Source organism: Pseudophryne corroboree, chromosome 5 (genome assembly GCF_028390025.1).
Source record: "Pseudophryne corroboree isolate aPseCor3 chromosome 5, aPseCor3.hap2, whole genome shotgun sequence".
NCBI classification, from domain to species: domain Eukaryota; kingdom Metazoa; phylum Chordata; class Amphibia; order Anura; family Myobatrachidae; genus Pseudophryne; species Pseudophryne corroboree.
This window is the reverse complement of record NC_086448.1, coordinates 346,552,001-346,574,739: the sequence shown is the minus strand read 5'-3', so window position 1 is coordinate 346,574,739 and position 22,739 is coordinate 346,552,001. Positions and strand designations below refer to the sequence as shown.

The following is a 22,739-nucleotide window of genomic DNA, read 5'->3' as shown; positions in this document are numbered from 1 at the left end:
CCCGTATTTTTGAAACCAGCACCGGGCTCCACTAGCTGGACAGATAATGCCACAGCCGGGGGTCACTTTTATACAGTGCCTTGCGGCCGTGGCATCAAATATCCAACTAGTCACCCCTGGCCGGGGTACCCTGGGGGAGTGGGGACCCCTTCAATCAAGGGGTCCCCCCCCCCAGCCACCCAAGGGCCAGGGGTGAAGCCCGAGGCTGTCCCCCCCATCCAATGGGCTGCGGATGGGGGGCTGATAGCCTTTGTGATAAGTAATTGATATTGTTTTTAGTAGCAGTACTACAAGGCCCAGCAAGCCTCCCCCGCAAGCTGGTACTTGGAGAACCACAAGTACCAGCATGCGGTGGAAAAATGGGCCCGCTGGTACCTGTAGTACTACTACTAAAAAAATACCCCAATAAAGACATTACACACACACCTTGAAAGTATAACTTTAATACATCCATCCACACCTCCATATACACATACTTACCTTATGTTCCCACGCAGGTCGGTCCTCTTCTCCAGTGGAATCCATGGTGTACCTGTAGAAAAAATTATACTCACATAATCCAGTGTTTTAGGCTCCTCGGTAAATCCTTTTGTAATCCACGTACTTGAAAAAATAAAAAAACGGATACCCGACCACGAACTGAAAGGGGACCCATGTTTTCACATGGGCCCCCTTTCCCCGAATGCCAGAAACCCACTCTGACTGATGTCTAAGTGGGTTTCCTCAGCCAATCAGGGAGCGCCACGTTGTGGCACCCTCCTGATCGGCTGTGTGCTCCTGTAGTGTATGACAGGCGGCACACGGCAGTGTTACAATGTAGCGCCTATGCGCTCCATTGTAACCAATGGTGGGAACTTTCAGGTCAGTGGTGAGGTCACTTTCGGTCAACCGCTGACCTGAAAGTTCCCACCATTGGTTACAATGGAGCGCATAGGCGCTACATTGTAACACTGCCGTGTGCCGCCTGTCATACACTACAGGAGCACACAGCCGATCAGGAGGGTGCTACAACGTGGCGCTCCCTGATTGGCTGAAGAAACCCACTTAGACATCAGTCAGAGTGGGTTTCTGGCATTCGGGGAAAGGGGGCCCATGAGAAAACATGGGTCCCCTTTCAGTTCGTGGTCGGGTATCCGTTTTTTTATTTTTTCAAGTACGTGGATTACAAAAGGATTTATCGAGGAGCCTAAGACACTGGATTATGTGAGTATAATTTTTTCTACAGGTACACCATGGATTCTACTGGAGAAGAGGACCGACCTGCGTGGGAACATAAGGTAAGTATGTGTATATGGAGGTGTGGATGGATGTATTAAAGTTATACTTTCAAGGTGTGTGTGTAATGTCTTTATTGGGGTATTTTTTTAGTAGTAGTACTACAGGTACCAGCGGGCCCATTTTTCCGCCGCATGCTGGTACTTGTGGTTCTCCAAGTACCAGCTTGCGGGGGAGGCTTGCTGGGCCTTGTAGTACTGCTACTAAAAACAATATCGATCACTTATCACAAAGGCTATCAGCCCCCCATCCGCAGCCCATTGGATGGGGGGGACAGCCTCGGGCTTCACCCCTGGCCCTTAGGTGGCTGGGGGGGGGGGACCCCTTGATTGAAGGGGTCCCCACTCCCCCAGGGTACCCCGGCCAGGGGTGACTAGTTGGATATTTGATGCCACGGCCGCAAGGCACTGTATAAAAGTGACCCCCGGCTGTGGCATTATCTGTCCAGCTAGTGGAGCCCGGTGCTGGTTTCAAAAATACGGGGGACCCCTACTCTTTTTGTCCCCCGTATTTTTGGAACCAGGACCAGGCGCAGAGCCCGATGCTGGTTGCTTAAATATGGGGGAACCCCTGTCCATTTTTTCCCATATTTCTGCAACCAGGATCGGCTCAAAGAGCCCGAGGCTGGTTTGCCTTAGGAGGGGGGACCCCACGCAATTTTTTTCTTACATTTAAACTTTATTTATTTTTTAAACAAAGTGCACAATGAAGCCCAGCACGGATCTCTCAGATCCGGCCGAGATTCATTGTATTAAAGTCGGCAGTGTTTTACAAGTCACTCACGTAAAACACTGCCAAAAAAACCGAATGACATCGACATCGGAAAACCCGAAAATGCAGAATACGGCAGCTTAGTAAATTAGTCGTAATCAATTCAAAAAGTTGCATATTTACACTTTCGATGTCATTCGTGATTGAACTTTGACCTCAAACGGGAAAACACGAATCTTAGTAAATTTACCCCATAGTGTGTTTTGTAGTAAATATTCCGCTAGACAATGTCAGCAAGTATGTTTAGTTTAAACTGTTCCTGGACAGAGAGATTCCTCTTTACATGATAGGAAGGGTCAGACAAAGGTTGAAAGGTGGTGTCTAGTATCCAGCTGTAGGGTATTTTAAGAGTAACATTCCGATGCTAGTTAGGAAAGGATCGCTCGCTCCTGCGTATAGTTATGTACAAATGTAGTTTATAAACATTAACTGTATTTGCTGTAAATTACACATGCGGCGGGAATCCTGAGGATACCTCCCACCAGAGCAGTTGGGGAAAGACACAGCCCACCTGTTCAAATCCACCTATGACCTTTACTATTATGTGGAGACACATCCCTGTGTCCAATGAACAATGAGATACAAAGTACCATTGTATTGTGAATGTATGTTGTGCTATATAAAGACCACCATTGCCTGGCCAGACTCACTCTCTCTGAAGGCTTTCTCCCTGAATGCTGAGGACTGGATCCAGGTCGCGCATGCGAATCATCCCCACCTATGTATTATTCTCTGTAGCCATTTTGTTATCCATTTTGTTCGCCATTTGTTCCCATTGTGATCTCATTCTGTTCGCTCTTGTTTGCGATTGTTCGCTATTGTACATGTATTATCCTCTGTTATTCTGTTTAGATTTCCATGTTAGTTTGTAGTGTATAACTTGTATTGTGTTTCCCTTTTTCTCTAAACCATCCACGGCGGTGTTAGAGCTGCTGTGGTTTTTAAATCCAAACCAGGTCTTGTGTTTTCACTGTTTACTGCAAAGGGCTTTTCTTAGCGTCTCAATTGCTCAAACAGCATACACCTTGTTAAGGTTTTTAAGCGTTACAACATTACAGTATTTGTCTAAAGGTTTAGAGTATAAGTGTCACGAACCGGTCTCTCACCTTTGCGGGTTCTGGGGTTCATCCGTTGCCAGTGCGGTTGCTCGCGGTGCTGTGCGCCCGTGTGGGGACGCGGCGTGATCAGTGGCACAGGTAATGCAGAGTCTGGGAACTGGGAGTGCGGGGACCAAATGGCCTAAGGCACTGCGATGTGTCTGCTGTATAGGAGGTGGCCATGTTGGAGACCAAATAGGTAATACAGAGCACTTGTGAAAACACCTGTGGGCAGGTGTAAGCCAATCCCGTGCTTGTGCTGCCTTTAAGTAGGCTGGGATTATGTTACTCTGGGCCAGTGCTTTGTTGTATCAACGCTGTGCTCTAGCTCTGAGCCCTCTCCGTGCATTCCTGTGTGATTCCCGTGGTCCAGATATCGCCTCAGTTCCCAGAGGTCCGTCTGCAGCCTTCACTGCTAAAGATCTACCTTCTCCCCGCTGTGCTGTCAGTTAATCACGCATCTATTGGTAACAATTGGATTCCCAGAGTCTTGCATGAGGAAACCCTGTCTGCCTGCTTTCAACCATACAGAGTTTGGAGGATTCCACTAACTTCAGCTGTTCGTTTGTTCTGCTCTGCATTTAACCCGTTCATCACTTATATCATCTGCTACAGTCTCACAGTGATCTCCGGAACTCGCAAGTAACCCAATTTAGTACTTTTACTTTCTATGTTGCCATTACAAGGATAATTCTTCACAGTCTCTCAGTTACCTCTCAAAACTTCATTACAAATCCTCACAGTTATTTCTTCATGTCTGCATTACCCAGTTAAACACATTCTACAGTTCAGCATCAAAGCTTGTTTATATTTGGACAATTCAACATTTATTCTCCAGCCTGTTTTAAACGCAATTCCATGAACATTTCTTTTATTTTTTCTTTAAGATATATCCTGCATATTATTTCTTTTATTCATGCAATACGTCAGTATATTATGGTGATTAATAACTTGCCATTTACCACTTTACTGAATTGTTATTTTCAATAAATATATGAAACGGAACTTTCTTCGTCCTCCCTGCTTTCTTCATATCCCAGCACCTACACCTGTGGTTGGTCCCGGGTTAACGGATTCACAAAAACACCCGGACCTGACAGTAAGCACTGGCCACATGGATCCGTCAAGTGACCAATTCGCAGGAGGCGGTGCTACGTCAGATATCCTTTCCCGTCTGGAAAACCAGGAGTCTATACAGACACAAATAGTGCAGTTTATGCAAACTATGGCAGACCGTTTAGTGACTCTTCATACGGCTATTAAAATGTCTCAAGTCCAGATTCCAACTCCGGTTGTCCCAGTTACCACTACAGCTTCTCCTGTGACGCTGCCTACGTCCCGCTTGCAGTTACCCTCTCCGAGTAAGTTTGACGGAACTCCAAAACTTTGCAGAGGATTCCTGAATCAATGCAAGATCCAGTTCGAACTGTTGTCCGCCAGTTTCCCATCAGCTCGTTCTAAGGTTGCATATATTATTGCCCTCCTCTCCGGTCAGGCTCTGGAGTGGGCATCACCATTATGGGAAAGAGGTGATCCTATCCTCTCTAATTACAAGGAGTTCGTATCATCCTTCTGGAGAATCTTTGACGAACCAGGCAGGACCACCTCAGCATCTTTGGAGATTCTCCGTCTACGTCAAGGTTTACGTCCTGTCAGTCAATATATTATTCAGTTTCGCACGTTGTCTTCAGAGTTAAACTGGAATGAGGAGGCCCTGATCGCCGCGTTTTGGAATGGACTTTCAGAGAGAATCAAGGATGATTTAACTATCCGGGATGTGCCAACTAAACTGGATGAATTGATTTCTCTCTGTAACAAACTTGACCTACGCTACAGGGAGCGAAGTTTAGAGAAATCCAGGGCAGAGCGATCCAGTCCACGTTATCATCCTAGGCCTCGACAAGATTCTTCATCACAGTCTCCGGTAACGACAGAAGAACCTATGCAGATTGGGCGCTCTCGCCTCACAGAGGAGGAACGACTTCGTCGTCGACAGGGTAACCTCTGCATGTACTGTGGGTCCTCCGAACATTTAGTTAAATTCTGCAAACTCCGACTGGGAAACTCTCTCTCCTAGCTTATTCAAGAGAGGTTAAGCTAGGAGTTACTTTAGAATCACGTTCTGGGGAAGAGCCGACCTTGTCTATTCAATTAGAAGTTCCAAGTTCTACAGTGAAAGTTTCAGCTCTCCTAGATTCCGGGGCAGCCGAGAACTTCATTTCCTCAGCCTTTGTCTTACGGTTTAAAGTTCAAACCATGCCTCTGGAAGCAGCAGTTGCTGTTACAGCAGTGGATGGAAGTCGAATTCCAGATGGTATAATTACTCATCGAACCGTATGTCTCAAGATGAAAGTTGGTGTGCTCCATTCCGAATACACCTCCTTCTACGTGATTCCCAAAGCCTCTCAAGATGTGATACTTGGTTTACCTTGGCTGCAGAAACATAATCCTCAACTTAATTGGCAAACCATGGAAGTCCTTTCGTGGGGTAAATCTTGTACCAAGGACTGTTTAGCCTTAATTGTACCTCTCCGGTCAATTAGCCTTCCCGACCTACCTCTGGTGTATCAATCCTTTGTGGATGTGTTCAGTAAACAAGCAGCAGACTCTCTAGCTCCTCATCGCGAATGGGACTGCCCAATCGTCCTGGTTCCGGGTAAAACCCCTCCTAGGGGACGAATTTATCCACTATCCATCCTAGAGACGCAAGCTATGTCTGATTATATACAGGAAAATCTAACCAAAGGATTTATCAGACCATCTTCTTCACCTGCAGGAGCCGGATTCTTTTTCGTTAAGAAGAAGGACGGTGGGTTACGACCATGCATAGATTACCGTGGACTCAATGAGATCACTGTGAAAAACAAGTACCCATTACCCTTAATTCCAGAATTATTTAATCGGGTAAAGGGAGCTACTGTGTTTACAAAATTGGATCTCCGAGGGGCCTACAATTTAATCCGCATCCGGGCAGGGGATGAGTGGAAGACTGCTTTTAATACCCGGGATGGGCATTACGAATACCTTGTAATGCCTTTTGGTCTTTGTAATGCACCTGCAGTTTTTCAAAGCTATGTGAATGAACTTTTTCGTGATCTTCTCTACAAGTGTCTAGTAGTATACCTGGATGATATCCTAATATTCTCTAAAGATCTAAAGTCTCATCGTCACCAAGTTAAAGAGGTACTGACACGTTTGAGGAAAAATCAACTTTATTGTAAGTTAGAGAAGTGCACCTTTGAAGTATCTTCCATACCGTTCCTTGGTTACATCATTTCTGGATCAGAGCTATGTATGGATCCCGGTAAGGTACAAGCTATCCGAGATTGGTCCACTCCTACAACTCTCAAGGGGATTCAGCGATTTCTTGGCTTTGCTAATTTCTATAGGAGATTCATTAAGAATTATTCTTCGTTAGCTGCTCCCATCACAGCCCTAACTCGCAAGGGAGCAAATCCTACGAACTGGTCTTCTGAAGCAATCAAAGCCTTCTCTGATTTAAAGCAAGCCTTTGGGTCAGCACCCATTCTTCGACAGCCTGATTTGAATCGTCCCTTTCTACTAGAGGTGGATGCATCTACAGAAGCAGTAGGAGCTGTGTTGTCACAAGTCTTTGAAGATAAAAAGGTCCATCCCTGCGGATATTTCTCCCGTAAGTTCCTCCCGGCAGAACGTAATTATGCAATCGGTGAGCAAGAATTACTTGCCATCAAGTTGGCATTTGAGGAGTGGAGATACCTTCTAGAAGGAGCACAACATCGCATTACAGTTTATACTGATCATAAGAATCTTCTATATCTGCAGTCAGCTCAGTGCTTGAATCCACGACAAGCTAGATGGGCGCTTTTCTTCACACGATTCAATTTCAAGCTCACCTATCGACCAGGGTTTCAGAACAAAAAGGCAGATGCCCTTTCTCGGTCCTTTGCTTCTTCTGAATCAAATGATGCTACCACGAATCAAGCCATTGTGAATCCTACGTCCTTTTTAATGACTCGTACCTCTCCAGTTCCTCCGCCTGGCAAGACCTTTGTCGCCACAAATCTTCGTAAACGGCTGCTTACCTGGGCTCACTCCTCTTCCTTCATGGGTCATCCTGGGGTTCTAAAGACTCTCAAATTTATTCAACAGTCTTATTGGTGGCCACGTCTCAAAGCCGATGTCCAAGAGTTTATAGCAGCATGTCCTAAATGTGCCCAACATACGAGTCCAAGAAGTTCTCCACCAGGTTTATTACATCCATTATCCATACCCAAACAACCATGGACTCATATCTCAATGGATTTCGTGACCGATCTACCTCCATCAAAAGGGCGAAATACCATTTGGGTGATAGTGGATCGATTTTCGAAAATGGCACATTTCATTCCATTAACTGGGTTACCATCTGCCCCTTTACTAGCCAGATTGTTCATCTCTGAAATCTTCAAGTTGCATGGCCTTCCTCGAGAGATCATCTCTGATCGGGGAACACAGTTTGTAGCCAAGTTTTGGAGGTCGCTTTGTTCATCTTTAAATGTCAAGTTGAATTTTTCTTCTGCATATCATCCTCAGACAGATGGACAAACTGAGAGAGTCAACCAAGACCTTGAAACATTTCTCCGGCTATATATATCGTCCTCACAGGATGACTGGGTTGACTACCTTCCATTGGCAGAATTTGCTCATAATAATCTCTTCCATTCATCTTCAGAATCTACGCCCTTTTATATTAACTTCGGCTTTCATCCTCGTGTGCCAGAGTTCCATCCATTGCCAGCCCTAGAGGTTCCAGCAGCAGATCAAGAACTTCAACGTCTATCTAGAATCTGGAGTTGTGTGCGTAAGTCGTTGGTCAAAACTTCCGCTCGTTATAAATCGCAGATAGAAAACGTAAAGCTGTACCGAATTACAAGGTGGGGGACCAAGTTTGGATTTCTACGCGCAATCTCAGGTTCAAAGTTCCTTCTAAGAAATTTGCTCCCAAGTTTATTGGTCCATTTCCCATTGTAAAGGTACTCAATCCTGTGTCATACAAAGTCAAGTTGCCACCATCTTTGAGAATTCCTAACGCCTTTCATACATCTTTATTGAAGCCTTTGATTCTCAATAAGTTTCGTACTACCCAGTCCAAATCTCCTAAAGTTGACTCTGTGCAGGATGAGGAATTTGAAGTTAAAGAGATTGTAGACTCACGTTCCCGATATGGACGTTTACAGTTTTTGGTCGACTGGAAGGGTTACGGTCCGGAGGAGAGATCCTGGGTTTTCTCTGAAGATGTTCATGCTCCAAGACTGGTACAGAAATACTTCTCCAAAAATCCTGATAAGGTTCAAAGGTGTTCGGAGACCACCCGTAGAAGAGGGGGTACTGTCACGAACCGGTCTCTCACCTTTGCGGGTTCTGGGGTTCATCCGTTGCCAGTGCGGTTGCTCGTGGTGCTGTGCGCCCGTGTGGGGACGCGGCGTGATCAGTGGCACAGGTAATGTAGAGTCTGGGAACTGGGAGTGCGGGGACCAAATGGCCTAAGGCACTGCAATGTGTCTGCTGTATAGGAGGTGGCCATGTTGGAGACCAAATAGGTAATACAGAGCACTTGTGAAAACACCTGTGGGCAGGTGTAAGCCAATCCCGTGCTTGTGCTGCCTTTAAGTAGGCTGGGATTATGTTACTCTGGGCCAGTGCTTTGTTGTATCAACGCTGTGCTCTAGCTCTGAGCTCTCTCCGTGCATTTCTGTGTGATTCCCGTGGTCCAGATATCGCCTCCGTTCCCAGAGGTCCGTCTGCAGCCTTCACTGCTAAAGATCCACCGGCTCCCCGCTGTGCTGTCAGTTAATCACGCATCTACTGGTAACAATTGGATTCCCAGAGTCTTGCATGAGGAAACCCTGTCTGCCTGCTTTCAACCATACAGAGTTTGGAGGATTCCACTAACTTCAGCTGTTCGTTTGTTCTGCTCTGCATTTAACCCGTTCATCACTTATATCATCTGCTACAGTCTCACAGTGATCTCCGGAACTCGCAAGTAACCCAATTTAGTACTTTTACTTTCTATGTTGCCATTACAAGGATAATTCTTCACAGTCTCTCAGTTACCTCTCAAAACTTCATTACAAATCCTCACAGTTACTTCTTCATGTCTGCATTACCCAGTTAAACACATTCTACAGTTCAGCATCAAAGCTTGTTTATATTTGGACAATTCAACATTTATTCTCCAGCCTGTTTTAAACGCAATTCCATGAACATTTCTTTTATTTTTTCTTTAAGATATATCCTGCATATTATTTCTATTATTCATGCAATACGTCAGTATATTATGGTGATTAATAACTTGCCATTTACCACTTTACTGAATTGTTATTTTCAATAAATATATGAAACTGAACTTTCTTCGTCCGCCCTGCTTTCTTCATATCCCAGCACCTACACCTGTGGTTGGTCCCGGGTTAACGGATTCACAAAAACACCCGGACCTGACAATAAGTATATTCTCACTGTGTTTTATTAGCAAGGTAAAGGTTATCAACTGTGTGTGCGCCCGCTGTTTGTAATCCGTACACTCAGCACAGCGTGTGTACGCCAAGTGCGTACCACGTGCGGGACTCTGTACGCAAATAGCGTACAAAGTGCGTAGCACGTGCACGTGGTCTAGTGGCCATAACGGCTACACGGTATTAGTATATAGCTTCATGTTTAAAGATAATAATTGACATTATCAATTGAGGGCTCGTCCGGTCCTCCTCATATCCGCAGCCTAGCAGGACAAGGCAGACTTTTATCTATCAGCAAAGAACGGGAAGGTAGTATCCCTTGTTAGCCGTTTGGTGGTCGGGGATACAGTAATGCTGATTAGATAAGCGTCTGCTCCGCTTGGTTTGTAGGGATGCTGGTGGGATCCGGATCCGGAAGGTAAGAACGTAAAGCTATTGTGTTTTTTTTTTCTCTGTGAAATTTCTGTTTGGTGCAAATTGCGCACGCAACACACGCAAAACACGCACACACCTGTATTTTATTTGTGTACTCTGCATATCTATTCGCTTGTTGCCATTAGCATTGATTATTAGATACATTTTGACCTGTGCTGAGAAATTTGTTGCTATTTAGTTAAAAATAAATTAATATTTAAGGGAGTACATGTAAAACACACACGCAGCCTGGCCCAGTTATAAAGGCTTATACAGGAGATACTGTGTGGTGTGATTAAGCGATTATAGTTGAATATCGTTTACATTTATAGAAGTGTGTTATTTGTATTACTGCGGACGTATCCGGCCTTTGTACACGTGTCCCAGACAGCGTGCGGGACTGCGTACGCAACGCAAAGGCCTACACACGTGGCGTATATTACGCAACGTGCGTACAGGTACGCCCACTACATACAAATCACACAATAGCATTGTTTTAGTTTAGGCGAGACGGTAGCCACGCGATAATAGCACAAATTGATCAGTATCCAATATTTAGTTTAAAAACACTTTTTTTCTGCATTACCTCTGGGGGAAGCTATCAGTTAACAGGAAATTATTTTTCTGATCAGAAAACTATAGAATGATAGTGTGGGCTGAAAAAGGTATGAGTGTATTGAACCCCGCTTGGTGGGCTTGATGGTCTTGGTGATCTTGGTGAAGCTTGGTGAAGCACGGTCTAGGTGAAAACGTGCGAGCACGGTCCAGGTGTAGACGTGCGACGGAGTGTGATAAAAGTTTTCGTGGTATTACGCTCCGGCTGTTGTGGAGCACAGTAGGGAGACTCCAATGATCCTACCATTTATAGATAACAAGTGTCTATAAGTGGTACGATTGGACCGCACGGTTGTATGTGTAAACAATTGATGCAACATGATATGAGGTTGCATATTCGTGCGTAAATCTTATCCTCATATGCGTTGTAGTGAGCACATGCAAGCGTGATTTGTGTAAAATAGAGGTAGGGCCTGCAACGGCTACACGAGTCTGCTAGAAGGCGGACCGGGGATACCCGGAGCAGAAGAAGTTCAGTGGAAGAGCTTTAAGGATTTCCACCGTAGACTACTGTGTTTGGTGCATTTTAGGAAGTTTTTCTGTGTTAAAAAGGTCCACAATGGAAGCCAAGTGCACAACACAGGGACGTTTAGCAGTCAGGGTTCAGACTGCAGAGTTCAGACCCCGGGGTCAGCTCGGTTAGTAATGTGGGGGAAGTATGGTCCCCACACTGAGACCTTTTGTGACGAATGGACACGAACAGTGCCGTTTCTAGCGGCGGGCGAGCCGTGCAACCGCACGGAGCGCCCGCCGCGGCACTTCGTGGGACTTTTTCTCCTCTCCTCCCTCTTCCCGAGCGCTCCTGCTCGGGGGGCGGAGTTTCGCGGAATGACGCGTTTGCGTCGTGACATTCCGCGAAACTCCGCCCCCCGAGCAGGAGCGCTCGGGAAGAGGGAGGAGAGAAGATAAGCGTGGAAGGAGGAGGCGGCCGGCGGACGTGAGGCGGCCGGACCTGAAGAGCGGGAACATGTAAGTATAATCTCTCTCCCTCTTCCTTCCCCCCCACTTGACACCTGCATGCCGCACTGTGAAAAATGGGGATACCTGTCTGCCGCACTATATAAAATGGGGATACCTGTCTGCCGCACTATATAAAATGTGGATACCTGTCTGCCGCACTATATAAAATGGGGATACCTGTCTGCCGCACTATATAAAATGGGGATACCTGTCTGCCGCACTATATAAAATGGGGATACCTGCCTGCCGCACTATATAAAATGGGGATACCTGCCTGCCGCACTATATAAAATGGGGATACCTGTCTGCCGCACTATATAAAATGGGGATACCTGCCTGCCGCACTATATAAAATGGGGATACCTGTCTGCCGCACTATATAAAATGGGGATACCTGCCTGACGCACTATATAAAATGGGGATACCTGTCTGCCGCACTATATAAAATGGGGATACCTGCCTGCCGCACTATATAAAATGGGGATACCTGTCTGCCGCACTATATAAAATGGGGATACCTGCCTGCCGCACTATATAAAATGGGGATACCTGTCTGCCGCACTATATAAAATGGGGATACCTGTCTGCCGCACTATATAAAATGGGGATACCTGCCTGCCGCACTATATAAAATGGGGATACCTGCCTGCCGCACTATATAAAATGGGGATACCTGCCTGCCGCACTATATAAAATGGGGATACCTGTCTGCCGCACTATATAAAATGGGGATACCTGTCTGCTGCACTGTGTAAAATGGGGACACCTGTCTGCCGCACTGTGTAAAATGGGGACACCTGTCTGCCGCACTGTGAAAAATGGGGGCACCTGCCTGCCGTACTGTGTAAAATGGGGCACCTGCCTGCCGCACTATGTAAAATGGGGGCACCTGCCTGCCGTACTGTGTAAAATGGGGGCAACCTGCCTGCCGCACTGTGTAAAATGGGGGCACCTGCCTGCCGTACTGTGTAAAATGGGGGCACCTGCCTGCCGCACTGTGAAAAATGGGGGCACCTGCCTGCGTACTGTGTAAAATGGGGGCACCTGCCTGCGTACTGTGTAAAACGGGGGCACCTGCCTGCGTACTGTGTAAAATGGGGGCACCTGCCTGCCGTACTGTGTAAAATGGGGGCACCTGCCTGCCGCGCTGTGTAAAATGGGGACACTTGCCTGCCGCGCTGTGTAAAATGGGGACGCCTGCCTGCCTGCCGCACTGTGTTTAAATTGGGATGCCTGCCTGCCGCACTGTGTTTAAATTGGGACACTTGCCTGCTGTAATGTGTAAAATGGGGACTTTTTATTTTTATTTTTTTTCCCCTGTGGTGGGCGTGATGATATCAGATGAGGCCATGCCCACTTTAATGAGACCACACCCATTTTAATCAGGCCACACACCCTTGCCGGGAGTGCGCGCGCCTTCGGCGAGCGCATGCATTTTCTTTTTATAGCTATATGGGGGGAGGGGGACGCAGTTTTTTTTTTTTTTTATAGCAAAGGGGGGGGGGGGGGGCGCATTTTCATCAAATCTCGCACTGGGAGCCAAATTGTCTAGAAACAGCCCTGGACACGAATGACTGTGGGGGATAAAGCACCATTTCCTGGGATAGGTAGTTTTGACTCGGAGGTATTACATAATCTAAGGCTTAGGATCTGTCTGTTAAAGTCCCAAAAACAAAGGATCAGACACACAAACTGTTTACATTTATGGCAACGAGAGAGTGATATATAGAGGGAATTAGCTTACACAGCTGGTTCCAACCCTAGCAGGAAACTGATGGCAACTGGAGAGACAATGGCTACAGAGAATGGCATACTGGGATATGATGATAATAGTGCACTTAATAAATGTAATAAATGTGTTAATGACGATAGGAGTAAAACTGATAAATATACAAATTCTAACCCGTGCAAGTTGCACCCCATGTTAAACTTCCCTCAGGATTACAAGCAAGAAAGTGAGCCCAGCACGATGTCGGCATTTTTTTCAGCAGCCACCATAGAAGACACCCAGGTGGGCACGGCCCAATCGGTAAAGGCAGTAGTAAAGCCCCCTAACGGAGGGTCAGGTGAGGTCGTGTCCACAGGTAAGTACGGTATTGTACATTATGCACAGACAATTGCACCTCACATTGTAGAGTCAACACAAGATGGTGTAATTGAACTAAATCCTGTCAGGGTGATCACAGTCCCCAATGGGAGGACTGACGCTCAGGGAATCACTCCCGTCAGAGACATTGCTATGCATTGTCCCTGGTCCCGGACAGAATTGAGGACAATTATGTCTGAATTTCCCGATCCAAGGAGAGATCTAGCCGCATGTCAAAGGTTTATTAAAGAACTAGGTAACGCCGCCGAACCCACTAACAAAGATTGGCGGACAGTACTGCGGGCATGTTTGCCCTCTACTATTGACCCTTTAAAATTCATTTCTGATTGTAAGTTAGATGAAGAGAAACCTCTCACTGAAGAGTACAAACAGGAAAATGTTAAACAGATCAACCTGCAATTAGGAGTATATTTCCCAACTGTTGTCAAGTGGAACAAAATTTTCTCCATTAGACAAAAAGAAGGTGAAACTGCTTCTGATTATTTCCATCGAGCATTAGAGGAAATGGCTAGATACACTGGGATCGCGGACATTGAGGAAAGTGTACATCATAGAGAGGTAGCGGTGTCCGTATTAATGGAAGGTTTAAAAGAAGTGTTGAGAACAAGGGTACAGACCATTCAACCTAACTGGAGAGGTATCTCGGTGGCTGCATTAAGAGAGTCCGCTATCGAACATGACCATAATATCCAAAGAACCAGGGAAGCACAGGGAGAGCGGTTGATGGTGATGAGCATCCAAGCACTAGAAGAGGCATCAAATCGACCAAAACCCCCAGCCCCTGGCACATGGAGGAAGCCAAGGGTTTGTTATCTGTGTAAAAGGGAAGGGCATTATGCCAGCAACTGTAACAGCCCACATAAAGTCAGACCTCCTAGACAAGAACACGAGCAAAGTTATGACACACTGTATAACACACGTAATTGTAATCAGGGATCATATAGGAAAAATTTTGGGCCGCACCTATAGTCTGCAGCCTGTGAAGTTGATTGTTAGCCTTGATAGTAAGCCTGAGGTTACAGTCGGTGTAATTGGTAGGTCATTCCTTGTAGACACAAGGGCGGCCAGGTAAACTCTGTGATTTATCTTTAAATGTTTCCTCTTCATCTCTGACGTTCACCAGCAGAACTACAGCTCAAACGTCACATGTCTATTTGGTCTTTTCAGAGGTCTGCCCAACCCCAGTATATCTTACCAGCATCATTGTGCTTGGCCACGCACAGAGGGTGGAAATACTGGTGGGGGAGACTGTGCAGAGATACCGATAGACATGTTGGTGTGACAGCCTGATGGTGAACGGAAATCTGAAAATGTTTCTCTTTTTCTATTATTCTCTCTCTTTTTTGTTCTTTCATGTTCTACGGATGGTATGTCACACAACAGTTAAACAAATGGTAATGCAAGATTTATGCTCCTTACAGAAAGATCGCTGATTCAGAAAGAATATCGTATCACTGAAGTGTTCGTTTTGGGAAGACTGAGAGGCAGCACTGTTGAGACGGCATCTGAGCAAGAAGAACAACAAGACTAGAGGACAATTATCGTAACAATTTTCTTTCCCTCCTAAGTATTTTCTTTTCCCCCATTACCACTCTTTCTTTCTCCTCCTGCAAGATGGACTTGCCCCAAGAGACTGCATTCCGTGTTTTCCTGTTGACCCTGTTGTCGGCCAGAGCAGTCTGTTTTGGTGAGAGTACCAGAGAGGTCGAGAAAGGATCTGGAATGGGTTCTGATGACAAGGATGGATTCGTAGAATTCCAAGAGCAACACAATCACCGAGCAAAGGCGAGTATCAGAAAACGATCTGGTAGTCATGACACTAGGAGATATTGTGAAGGATTGTTAGCTGACGAAAATTGTATCTGTAGGAATTGTGAAAACATAGTTGAGGACGGGTGCATCCAGAGATGTCAGTCCAGCCTTAATATCAACATGGACCGTCATCCATTGAGTGACTATCACTCATTAGTGGGTAAGGTTTTAAACCAAACGGAATGCTGGGTGTGCTCACAAGTACCTCAAGGTCAGAGCAAGTCAGGACTAGTGCCATACGCTTTAACGATAGATGAGGTACTTGAATTAAAGGGTGGGAGACCGGTGGACAAGAAATTTAATATTTCTAAGCCTCCTAGTTTGAAGCTCCACCAATATCATGTGGATAGGTCCTTAATATGTTTTAACATTTCCAATCCCCGAAAGCCGGGAAATTGGGAAGTGACATGGAACAACCAAACCATGACATTCTCACACAGAGCCGATAGAATGCCCGTAGACTCAGAGCTTATACGCCAAATAGCCAACGGTGGGAGATATTACCAGTATAGGTACACTCTAGGAAGTAGGACCATGCGAGTTGGAGAAGTATCACCAGGATACTGTGCGCATATCATACAACCTGATACGTGTACTAGACAAATGAGAGAGTTAGGGATAGGATTTTTCACCTGGAAGGTTTGTAATATGGTGATGTCATATTCTGTCCCATATGTCCTCCCCGATGATGCATATTTCATATGTGGGAGGAAGGCGTATAAGTGGCTTGCCCCAAACTCAGAGGGATTGTGTTACATTGGAAGAGTGTTGCCAGAAGTAATAACCATTACCCATGATAAAATGAAAGACGTTCACCGCAATGCTCAAGCTTCTTACACTCACACCCATTACGAACACATTGTAAAGAGACACCTTATAGATAGGACAGAGCACGCAGCCTCTGATTTGATCCACGAATCCACCGGGATTCAATTCCTACTCACGCTAGATATCACCCGTACCGCCAGAGGAGTTATAAATTTTAGGTATATAACTGCGCTAGCGAACCTGATAGACAATATCACCGAGATGTATGATGACACCTTCAGGTATACTGGGAGAGAATTGCAAGCTTACAAAACGGAACTGATCCAGCACAGGATGGTTCTCAATTACATCACAGCGGTGACAGGCGGGTCTTGTGTCGCCCTAACAACTCAGTATGGTGTGAAGTGCTGTACATATATCACAAACAGCACCAATGACCCAACCGAGGTCATAGATCAAAAGATGGACGATATCTTGCAATTGAAGTGGGAGTTCCGAAGGAGACACAACCTTACCCTTACTGCTGTGAGTAATGAACCGACCGGCTGGGTTTCATGGTTGAACCCAATTGGTTCTCAGGTTTAGGAAAATGGGCTCAAAATGTTATCGTTAATGTAGGGAAATTTCTCTTATGTATCCTGGGAGTTGTCATAATGATTGGTTTGATATTTAGATGTGTTCGGATTTTAATGAATTGCAAGCGCAGTACCAAATTGATGAGTTTAAGGAGCGAGGGCATTGTTACAACAACTGGTTTAATTTATGACCCATCAATCGAGACAATGCTGTGATAAAATGTGATTCCACGGTCCGTTTCTTTCACCCGTTTCTCCTTTGTTTTCCTCCAAGGTAAAAAGACATCCACCCGGAAGAAGATTTTGATGCACATTCCTACAAGACCATTGATGAACTTTTTCACAGACATTTGATGAACTTTTAGAGACTTTAACTTTCTATGGACACTTGAAAAACTTTGCTTGCCACTTACAGCAAAGATACAGCAATCCGGACAAGACAACAACAAGACTTCAACAGACATCCAAGGACAATCACATACGTTATCATATGAATGCATTTATAACACATGTTTCTTATCTTCATCTCTACGATCTTCAGGTAGTGACACACATAGTCGACAGGTAATATAGGTACATATATTAGCACTCACATATTTTCCCCCTTCATGTATCATCAACTAATGTGCACCCCATTTGTTGGAACTAAAAGCCGAAAAGAGCTTGGTAGAGTTTGTTAGCCCACTTACAGACCCTTAATACGGGATAAGAAGGATTCAATGTATACTTCGCAATACCTCGAAGCTTGTACGGCACGATGATACATGACCCCTCAGACATGAATTTCATACATACATGCTTTTACTATCCCACTAGGTCATACATTTCCCACCTTCTCCTCTCCTCCCCACACCCAATCATATATAGGTGTTTCACGGTATTATGTATTTTTCTGCTTAAATTGTTTAGATAGTGGCAGTTATTGTTGACTGCCAAAGGGTGGACTGTCAAAGTCGAAAAATATCCTGATGCATATGCCTTGTAGTAACCCCTCATGCACATGCCCGCTGCGCGTGCGCACACTCTGCCGTGCATGCACATATCTGCAATTTGCATAAGATCGCTCCAGCGATCACGCGCGTGGTATGCGCATTTATGGTAGAGTTTGTAAGCGTCTAGCGTGCGACTCGATCGTAGCATATTTAACCCATATAGTGTGTTTTGTAGTAAATATTCCCCTAGACAATGTCAGCAAGTATGTTTAGTTTAAACTGTTCCTGGACAGAGAGATTCCTCTTTACATGATAGGAAGAGTCAGACAAAGGTTGAAAGGTGGTGTCTAGTATCCAGCTGTAGGGTATTTTAAGAGTAACATTCCGATGCTAGTTAGGAAAGGATCGCTCGCTCCTGCATATAGTTATGTACAAATGTAGTTTATAAACATTAACTGTATTTGCTGTAAATTACACATGCGGCGGGAATCCTGAGGATTCCTCCCACCAGAGCAGTTGGGAAAAGACACAGCCCACCTGTTCAAATCCACCTATGACTTTTGCTATAATGTGGAGACACATCCCTGTGTCCAATGAACAATGAGATACAAGGTACCATTGTATTGTGAGTGTATGTTGTGCTATATAAAGACCACCATTGCCTGGCCAGACTCACTCTCTCTGAAGGCTTTCTCCCTGAATGCTGCGGACTGGATCCAGGTCGCCCATGCGAATCATCCCCACGTATGTATTATTCTCTGTAGCCATTTTGTTATCCATTTTGTTCGCCATTTGTTCCCATTGTGTTCTCATTCTGTTCGCTCTTGTTTGCGATTGTTCGCTATTGTACATGTATTATTCTCTGTTATTCTGTTTAGATTTCCATGTTAGTTTGTAGTGTATAACTTGTATTGTGTTTCCCTTTTTCTCTAAACCATCCACGGCGGTGTTAGAGCTGCTGTGGTTTGTAAATCCAAACCAGGTCTTGTGTTTTCACTGTTTACTGCAAAGGGCTTTTCTTAGCGTCTCAATTGCTCAAACAGCATACACATTGTTAAGGTTTTTAAGCGTTACAACATTACAGTATTTGTCTAAAGGTTTAGAGTATAAGTATATTCTCACTGTGTTTTATTAGCAAGGTAAAGGTTATCAACTGTGTGTGCGCCCGCTGTGTGTAATCCGTACACTCAGCGCAGCGTGTATACGCCAAGTGCGTACCACGTGCGGGACTCTGTACGCAAATAGCGTACTAAGTGCATAGCACGTGCACGTGGTCTAGTGGCGATAACGGCTCCACGGTATTAGTATATAGCTTCATGTTTAAAGATAATAATTGACATTATCAAGTGATCAGTATGTTTCACATGCATGACATCAGTGTGACCTGTGTATAGTAAATTAGCTCGTGTCAGGTGTGTGATATAGGTAGGCTTACCATACTATCCCTTTAAATAGGGACACTTATGAATTACACAGGTTCTGTGGCTGGTTGACTGCAAGCCTGCATGTCACTTTTAATCGGCAACAAAACCTGTTTAATTCATGAGTGTCCCAGTTTAAAGGGATAGAATGGTAAGCCTATATATAGGTGTGATCTAGGTAAACTGATCGGTGTCTTTCAGGTGTATGATATAGTGTATAGTGATCATTAAGTATCATTTATGGTTGTCAACAGCTATCTTCAGATTTCTACAACGTATACTGTAATGGGCCCTACACACTGGGCGATAATACTGAAAGATATGAACAATTGCGTTCATTAATGAATGAGATACCGTTCATATCATTCAGTGTGGAGGCACCAGCGATGAACATTGTGTGGCCCTGCGCTTGCTCATCACTGGTGCCCTGTCGCTTGTGCGTGCAGGCCAATATGGACGATCTGGGGGGGATGAGCGCAACAAGCCCCTGCGCTCATCACAGGTTCTATTCCCACTCTAGTGATACTGACCACCGGTCACATAACCCCTTTTAATGTATCAGAAGCCACAGTGGCTTCTAATATCACTATACTGTAGTTTGCATTGTGGGAACATTATCCTCAGAGGCGGAACTACCGCCAGTGCAACCAGTGCGTTGCACTGGGGCCCACCACAGTGTACAGGGGCCCAAAGCATGTAATGAGTCAAACTGACTCATTACATGCCGCTGTGTGCTGCACACAGCCGCCCGGACAGAGAGGAGAGGAGCGCAGCGGTACGGGGGAGAAGGAGGAGGAGGGAGGTGGAGGAGGGAGCCGCAGCAGCGCTTTGCTACTGGTTGAGGTGCTGCTGCTGCTGTCCCTCTGCTTCACTATAGGCTGTCTTCTGAGAACATCCTATAGTGAAGCAAAGGAACAGCAGCAGCAGCGCCTCCATCAATAACACAGCGCTGCTGCGTCTCCCTCCTCCACCTCCCTCCTCCTCCTTCTCTCCTGCCCGGGAATCGTGATCTGTCAGAAGCTGCACCGAGGAGCCTGAGCCAGCGGAGAGGGTAAGTATAATTCTTTCTTTCTTTCTTTCTTTCTTTCTTTCTTTCTTTCTTTCTTTCTTTCTTTCTTTCTTTCTTTCTTTCTTTCTTTCTTTCTTTCTGTCTTTCTTTCTTTCCATGTGCAAAAAGGGGGACTGTCTGCCGCAATGTGTAAAAAGGGGGAATCTGCCTGTCGCAATGTGTAAAAAGGGGGAATTTGCCTGCCGCAATGTGTAAAAAGGGGGAATCTTTGCCGCAAGGTGTAATAAGGGGGAATCTGCCTGCCACAATGTGTAAAAAGGGGGAATCTGCCTACCGTAATGTGTAAAAAGGGGGAATCTTTGCCGCAATGTGTAAAAAGGGGGACTCTGGCTGCCGCAATGTGTAAAAAGGGGGAATCTGCCTGACATAATGTGTAAAAAGGGGGAATCTGCCTGACGTAATGTGTAAAAAGGGGGAATCTGCCTGACATAATGTGTAAAAAGGGGGAATCTGCCTGACGTAATGTGTAAAAAGGGGGAATCTGCCTGACGTGATGTGTAAAAAGGGGGAATCTTTGCCGCAATGTGTAAAAAGGGGGAATCTGCCTGCCGCAATGTGTAAAAAGGGGGGATCTGCCTGACGTGATGTGTAAAAAGGGGGAATCTGCCTGACGTGATATGTAAAAAGGGGGAATCTGTCTGCCGTGATGTGTAAAAAGGGGACGCTGTCTGCCGCAATGTGTAAAAAGGGGGAATCTGCCTGCCGTAATGTGTAAAAAGGGGGACGCTGTCTGCCGTAATGTGTAACAAGGGCACACTGTCTGCCATAATGTGTAAAAAGGGGACGCTGTCTGCCGTTATGTGTAAAAAGTGCACGCTGTCTGCCGTTATGTGTAAAAAGTGCACGCTGTCTGCCGCTATGTTTAACAAGGGCACGCTGTCTGCCGTTGTGTGTAAAAATGTACGCTGTCTGACGCTATGTGTAACAAGGGCACGCTGTCTGCCGTTATGTGTAAAAAGTGCACGCTGTCTGCCGCTATGTGTAAAAAGGGCACGCTGTCTGCCGTTATGTGTAAAAAGGGGGACGCTGTTTGCCGTAATGTGTAAAAAGGGGACGCTGTCTGCTGTAATGTGTAAAAAGTGTACGCTGTCTGCCGCTATGTGTAAAAAGTGTACGCTGTCTGCCGCTATGTGTAACAAGGGCACGCTGTCTGCCGCTATGTGTAACAAGGGCATGCTGTCTGCCGTTATGTGTAAATAGGGGGACGCTGTCTGCCGTAATGTGTAAAAAGGGGACGCTGTCTGCTGTAATGTGTAAAAAGAGGAATCTGTCTGCCGTAAGGTGTAAAAGGGTCTCTACCTGGTGTAGTGGTGCCACTCTGCGGCGTAATTTGAATAATGGAGACTACTGTGCACCGTTTTATTAATTGGTATTATTTTGTGGCCACACCCCTTCCCCACGAAGCCAGACCACTATGTATTTTTGCGTGCGCCTGCGGCGCGCACTGCCCCTGTTTTGCATGCAGGGGTGGGGCTCCGATGCCGTTTCTTGCACACAGTGCTAAAATGTCTAGTTACGGCACTGTTGCTAGGTATCCATTTCTCTGGCCCTGAGCAGGTCCCCCTCACCAGATCCTCTCCAGGGGTGAGGGGGTGGACTTGGATGGGATGGGGGGGGGGCTCAAAGCATTTTGTCGCACCTGGGCCCACCGCTCGCTAGTTCCGCCACTGATTATCCTGTATATTACAGTACAGTAGAAACAGTTTTAAGTGCCTTTGTACCCGTCTTGCAGCTCACAGCATGCACAAAGCTACTGGTGCCAACATAAATAGTAACTGACAAATACTGTTACAAAGAAAATTGCCAGACATGTCCAGCTCGGTGGATCTTTTGAAGTGATATTTTAGGGAAAGTGTTTTACCTCATTGCCAAGTCTTCATGTTCTTGTGGTACAAATTTGTACAAGGCAACAAAATTGTCTACTGTATCCTTATATAGAGTTACCTGCAGAAAAAATAAAACATATACATCATACAAAAATTGTACATACTATACTGTAGGTACTTAAAATGTTTTCAAATGGTTATGACATTATAGATTTGTTTTTATAAAGAAACATGTGCCAAAAGGTTAGCACTGCAAAAAAAAAATCAGAAACAATACATAGTAGTTTCATTGTGTGTATTAATAATGCAGACATATGAATGTTTCTACAAATTTTCAAATTATTCCTTTTTTTATTGCTTTAGTTTCTACATTATAATTTACATGACTAGCTACTGAACTTACAGATGTGTCCATATACACTCTGAAACCGTGTCAAATAGCCCCATTTAGCGCACCATGGACTTTGCAATGCTAAAGCACTAATCCTAAATACCTAGTACAGTATAAATAAATTAAGTTGTAAGACTGAGGAAAAGTGGCACAATGGAGAAAAAAGTACATAATCTAGGGAAAAGACAAAAGTCACATATGAACGGAGCGACCCATCCATGCAGGGGGTGGCA

The 22,739-nt window shown here is 45.3% G+C and overlaps 1 protein-coding gene across 1 annotated transcript in view; it reads right to left on the bottom strand.

Moving 5' to 3' along the window:
- STAC (SH3 and cysteine rich domain) overlaps positions 1–22,739 on the bottom strand; it is a 475,170-nt gene that overhangs the window by 57,480 nt on the left and 394,951 nt on the right. Inside the window, exon 8 of the mRNA XM_063922611.1 lies at positions 22,151–22,233. Coding sequence (XP_063778681.1) covers positions 22,151–22,233 — 83 coding nt within the window. The remainder of the gene's footprint in view (positions 1–22,150; positions 22,234–22,739) is intronic.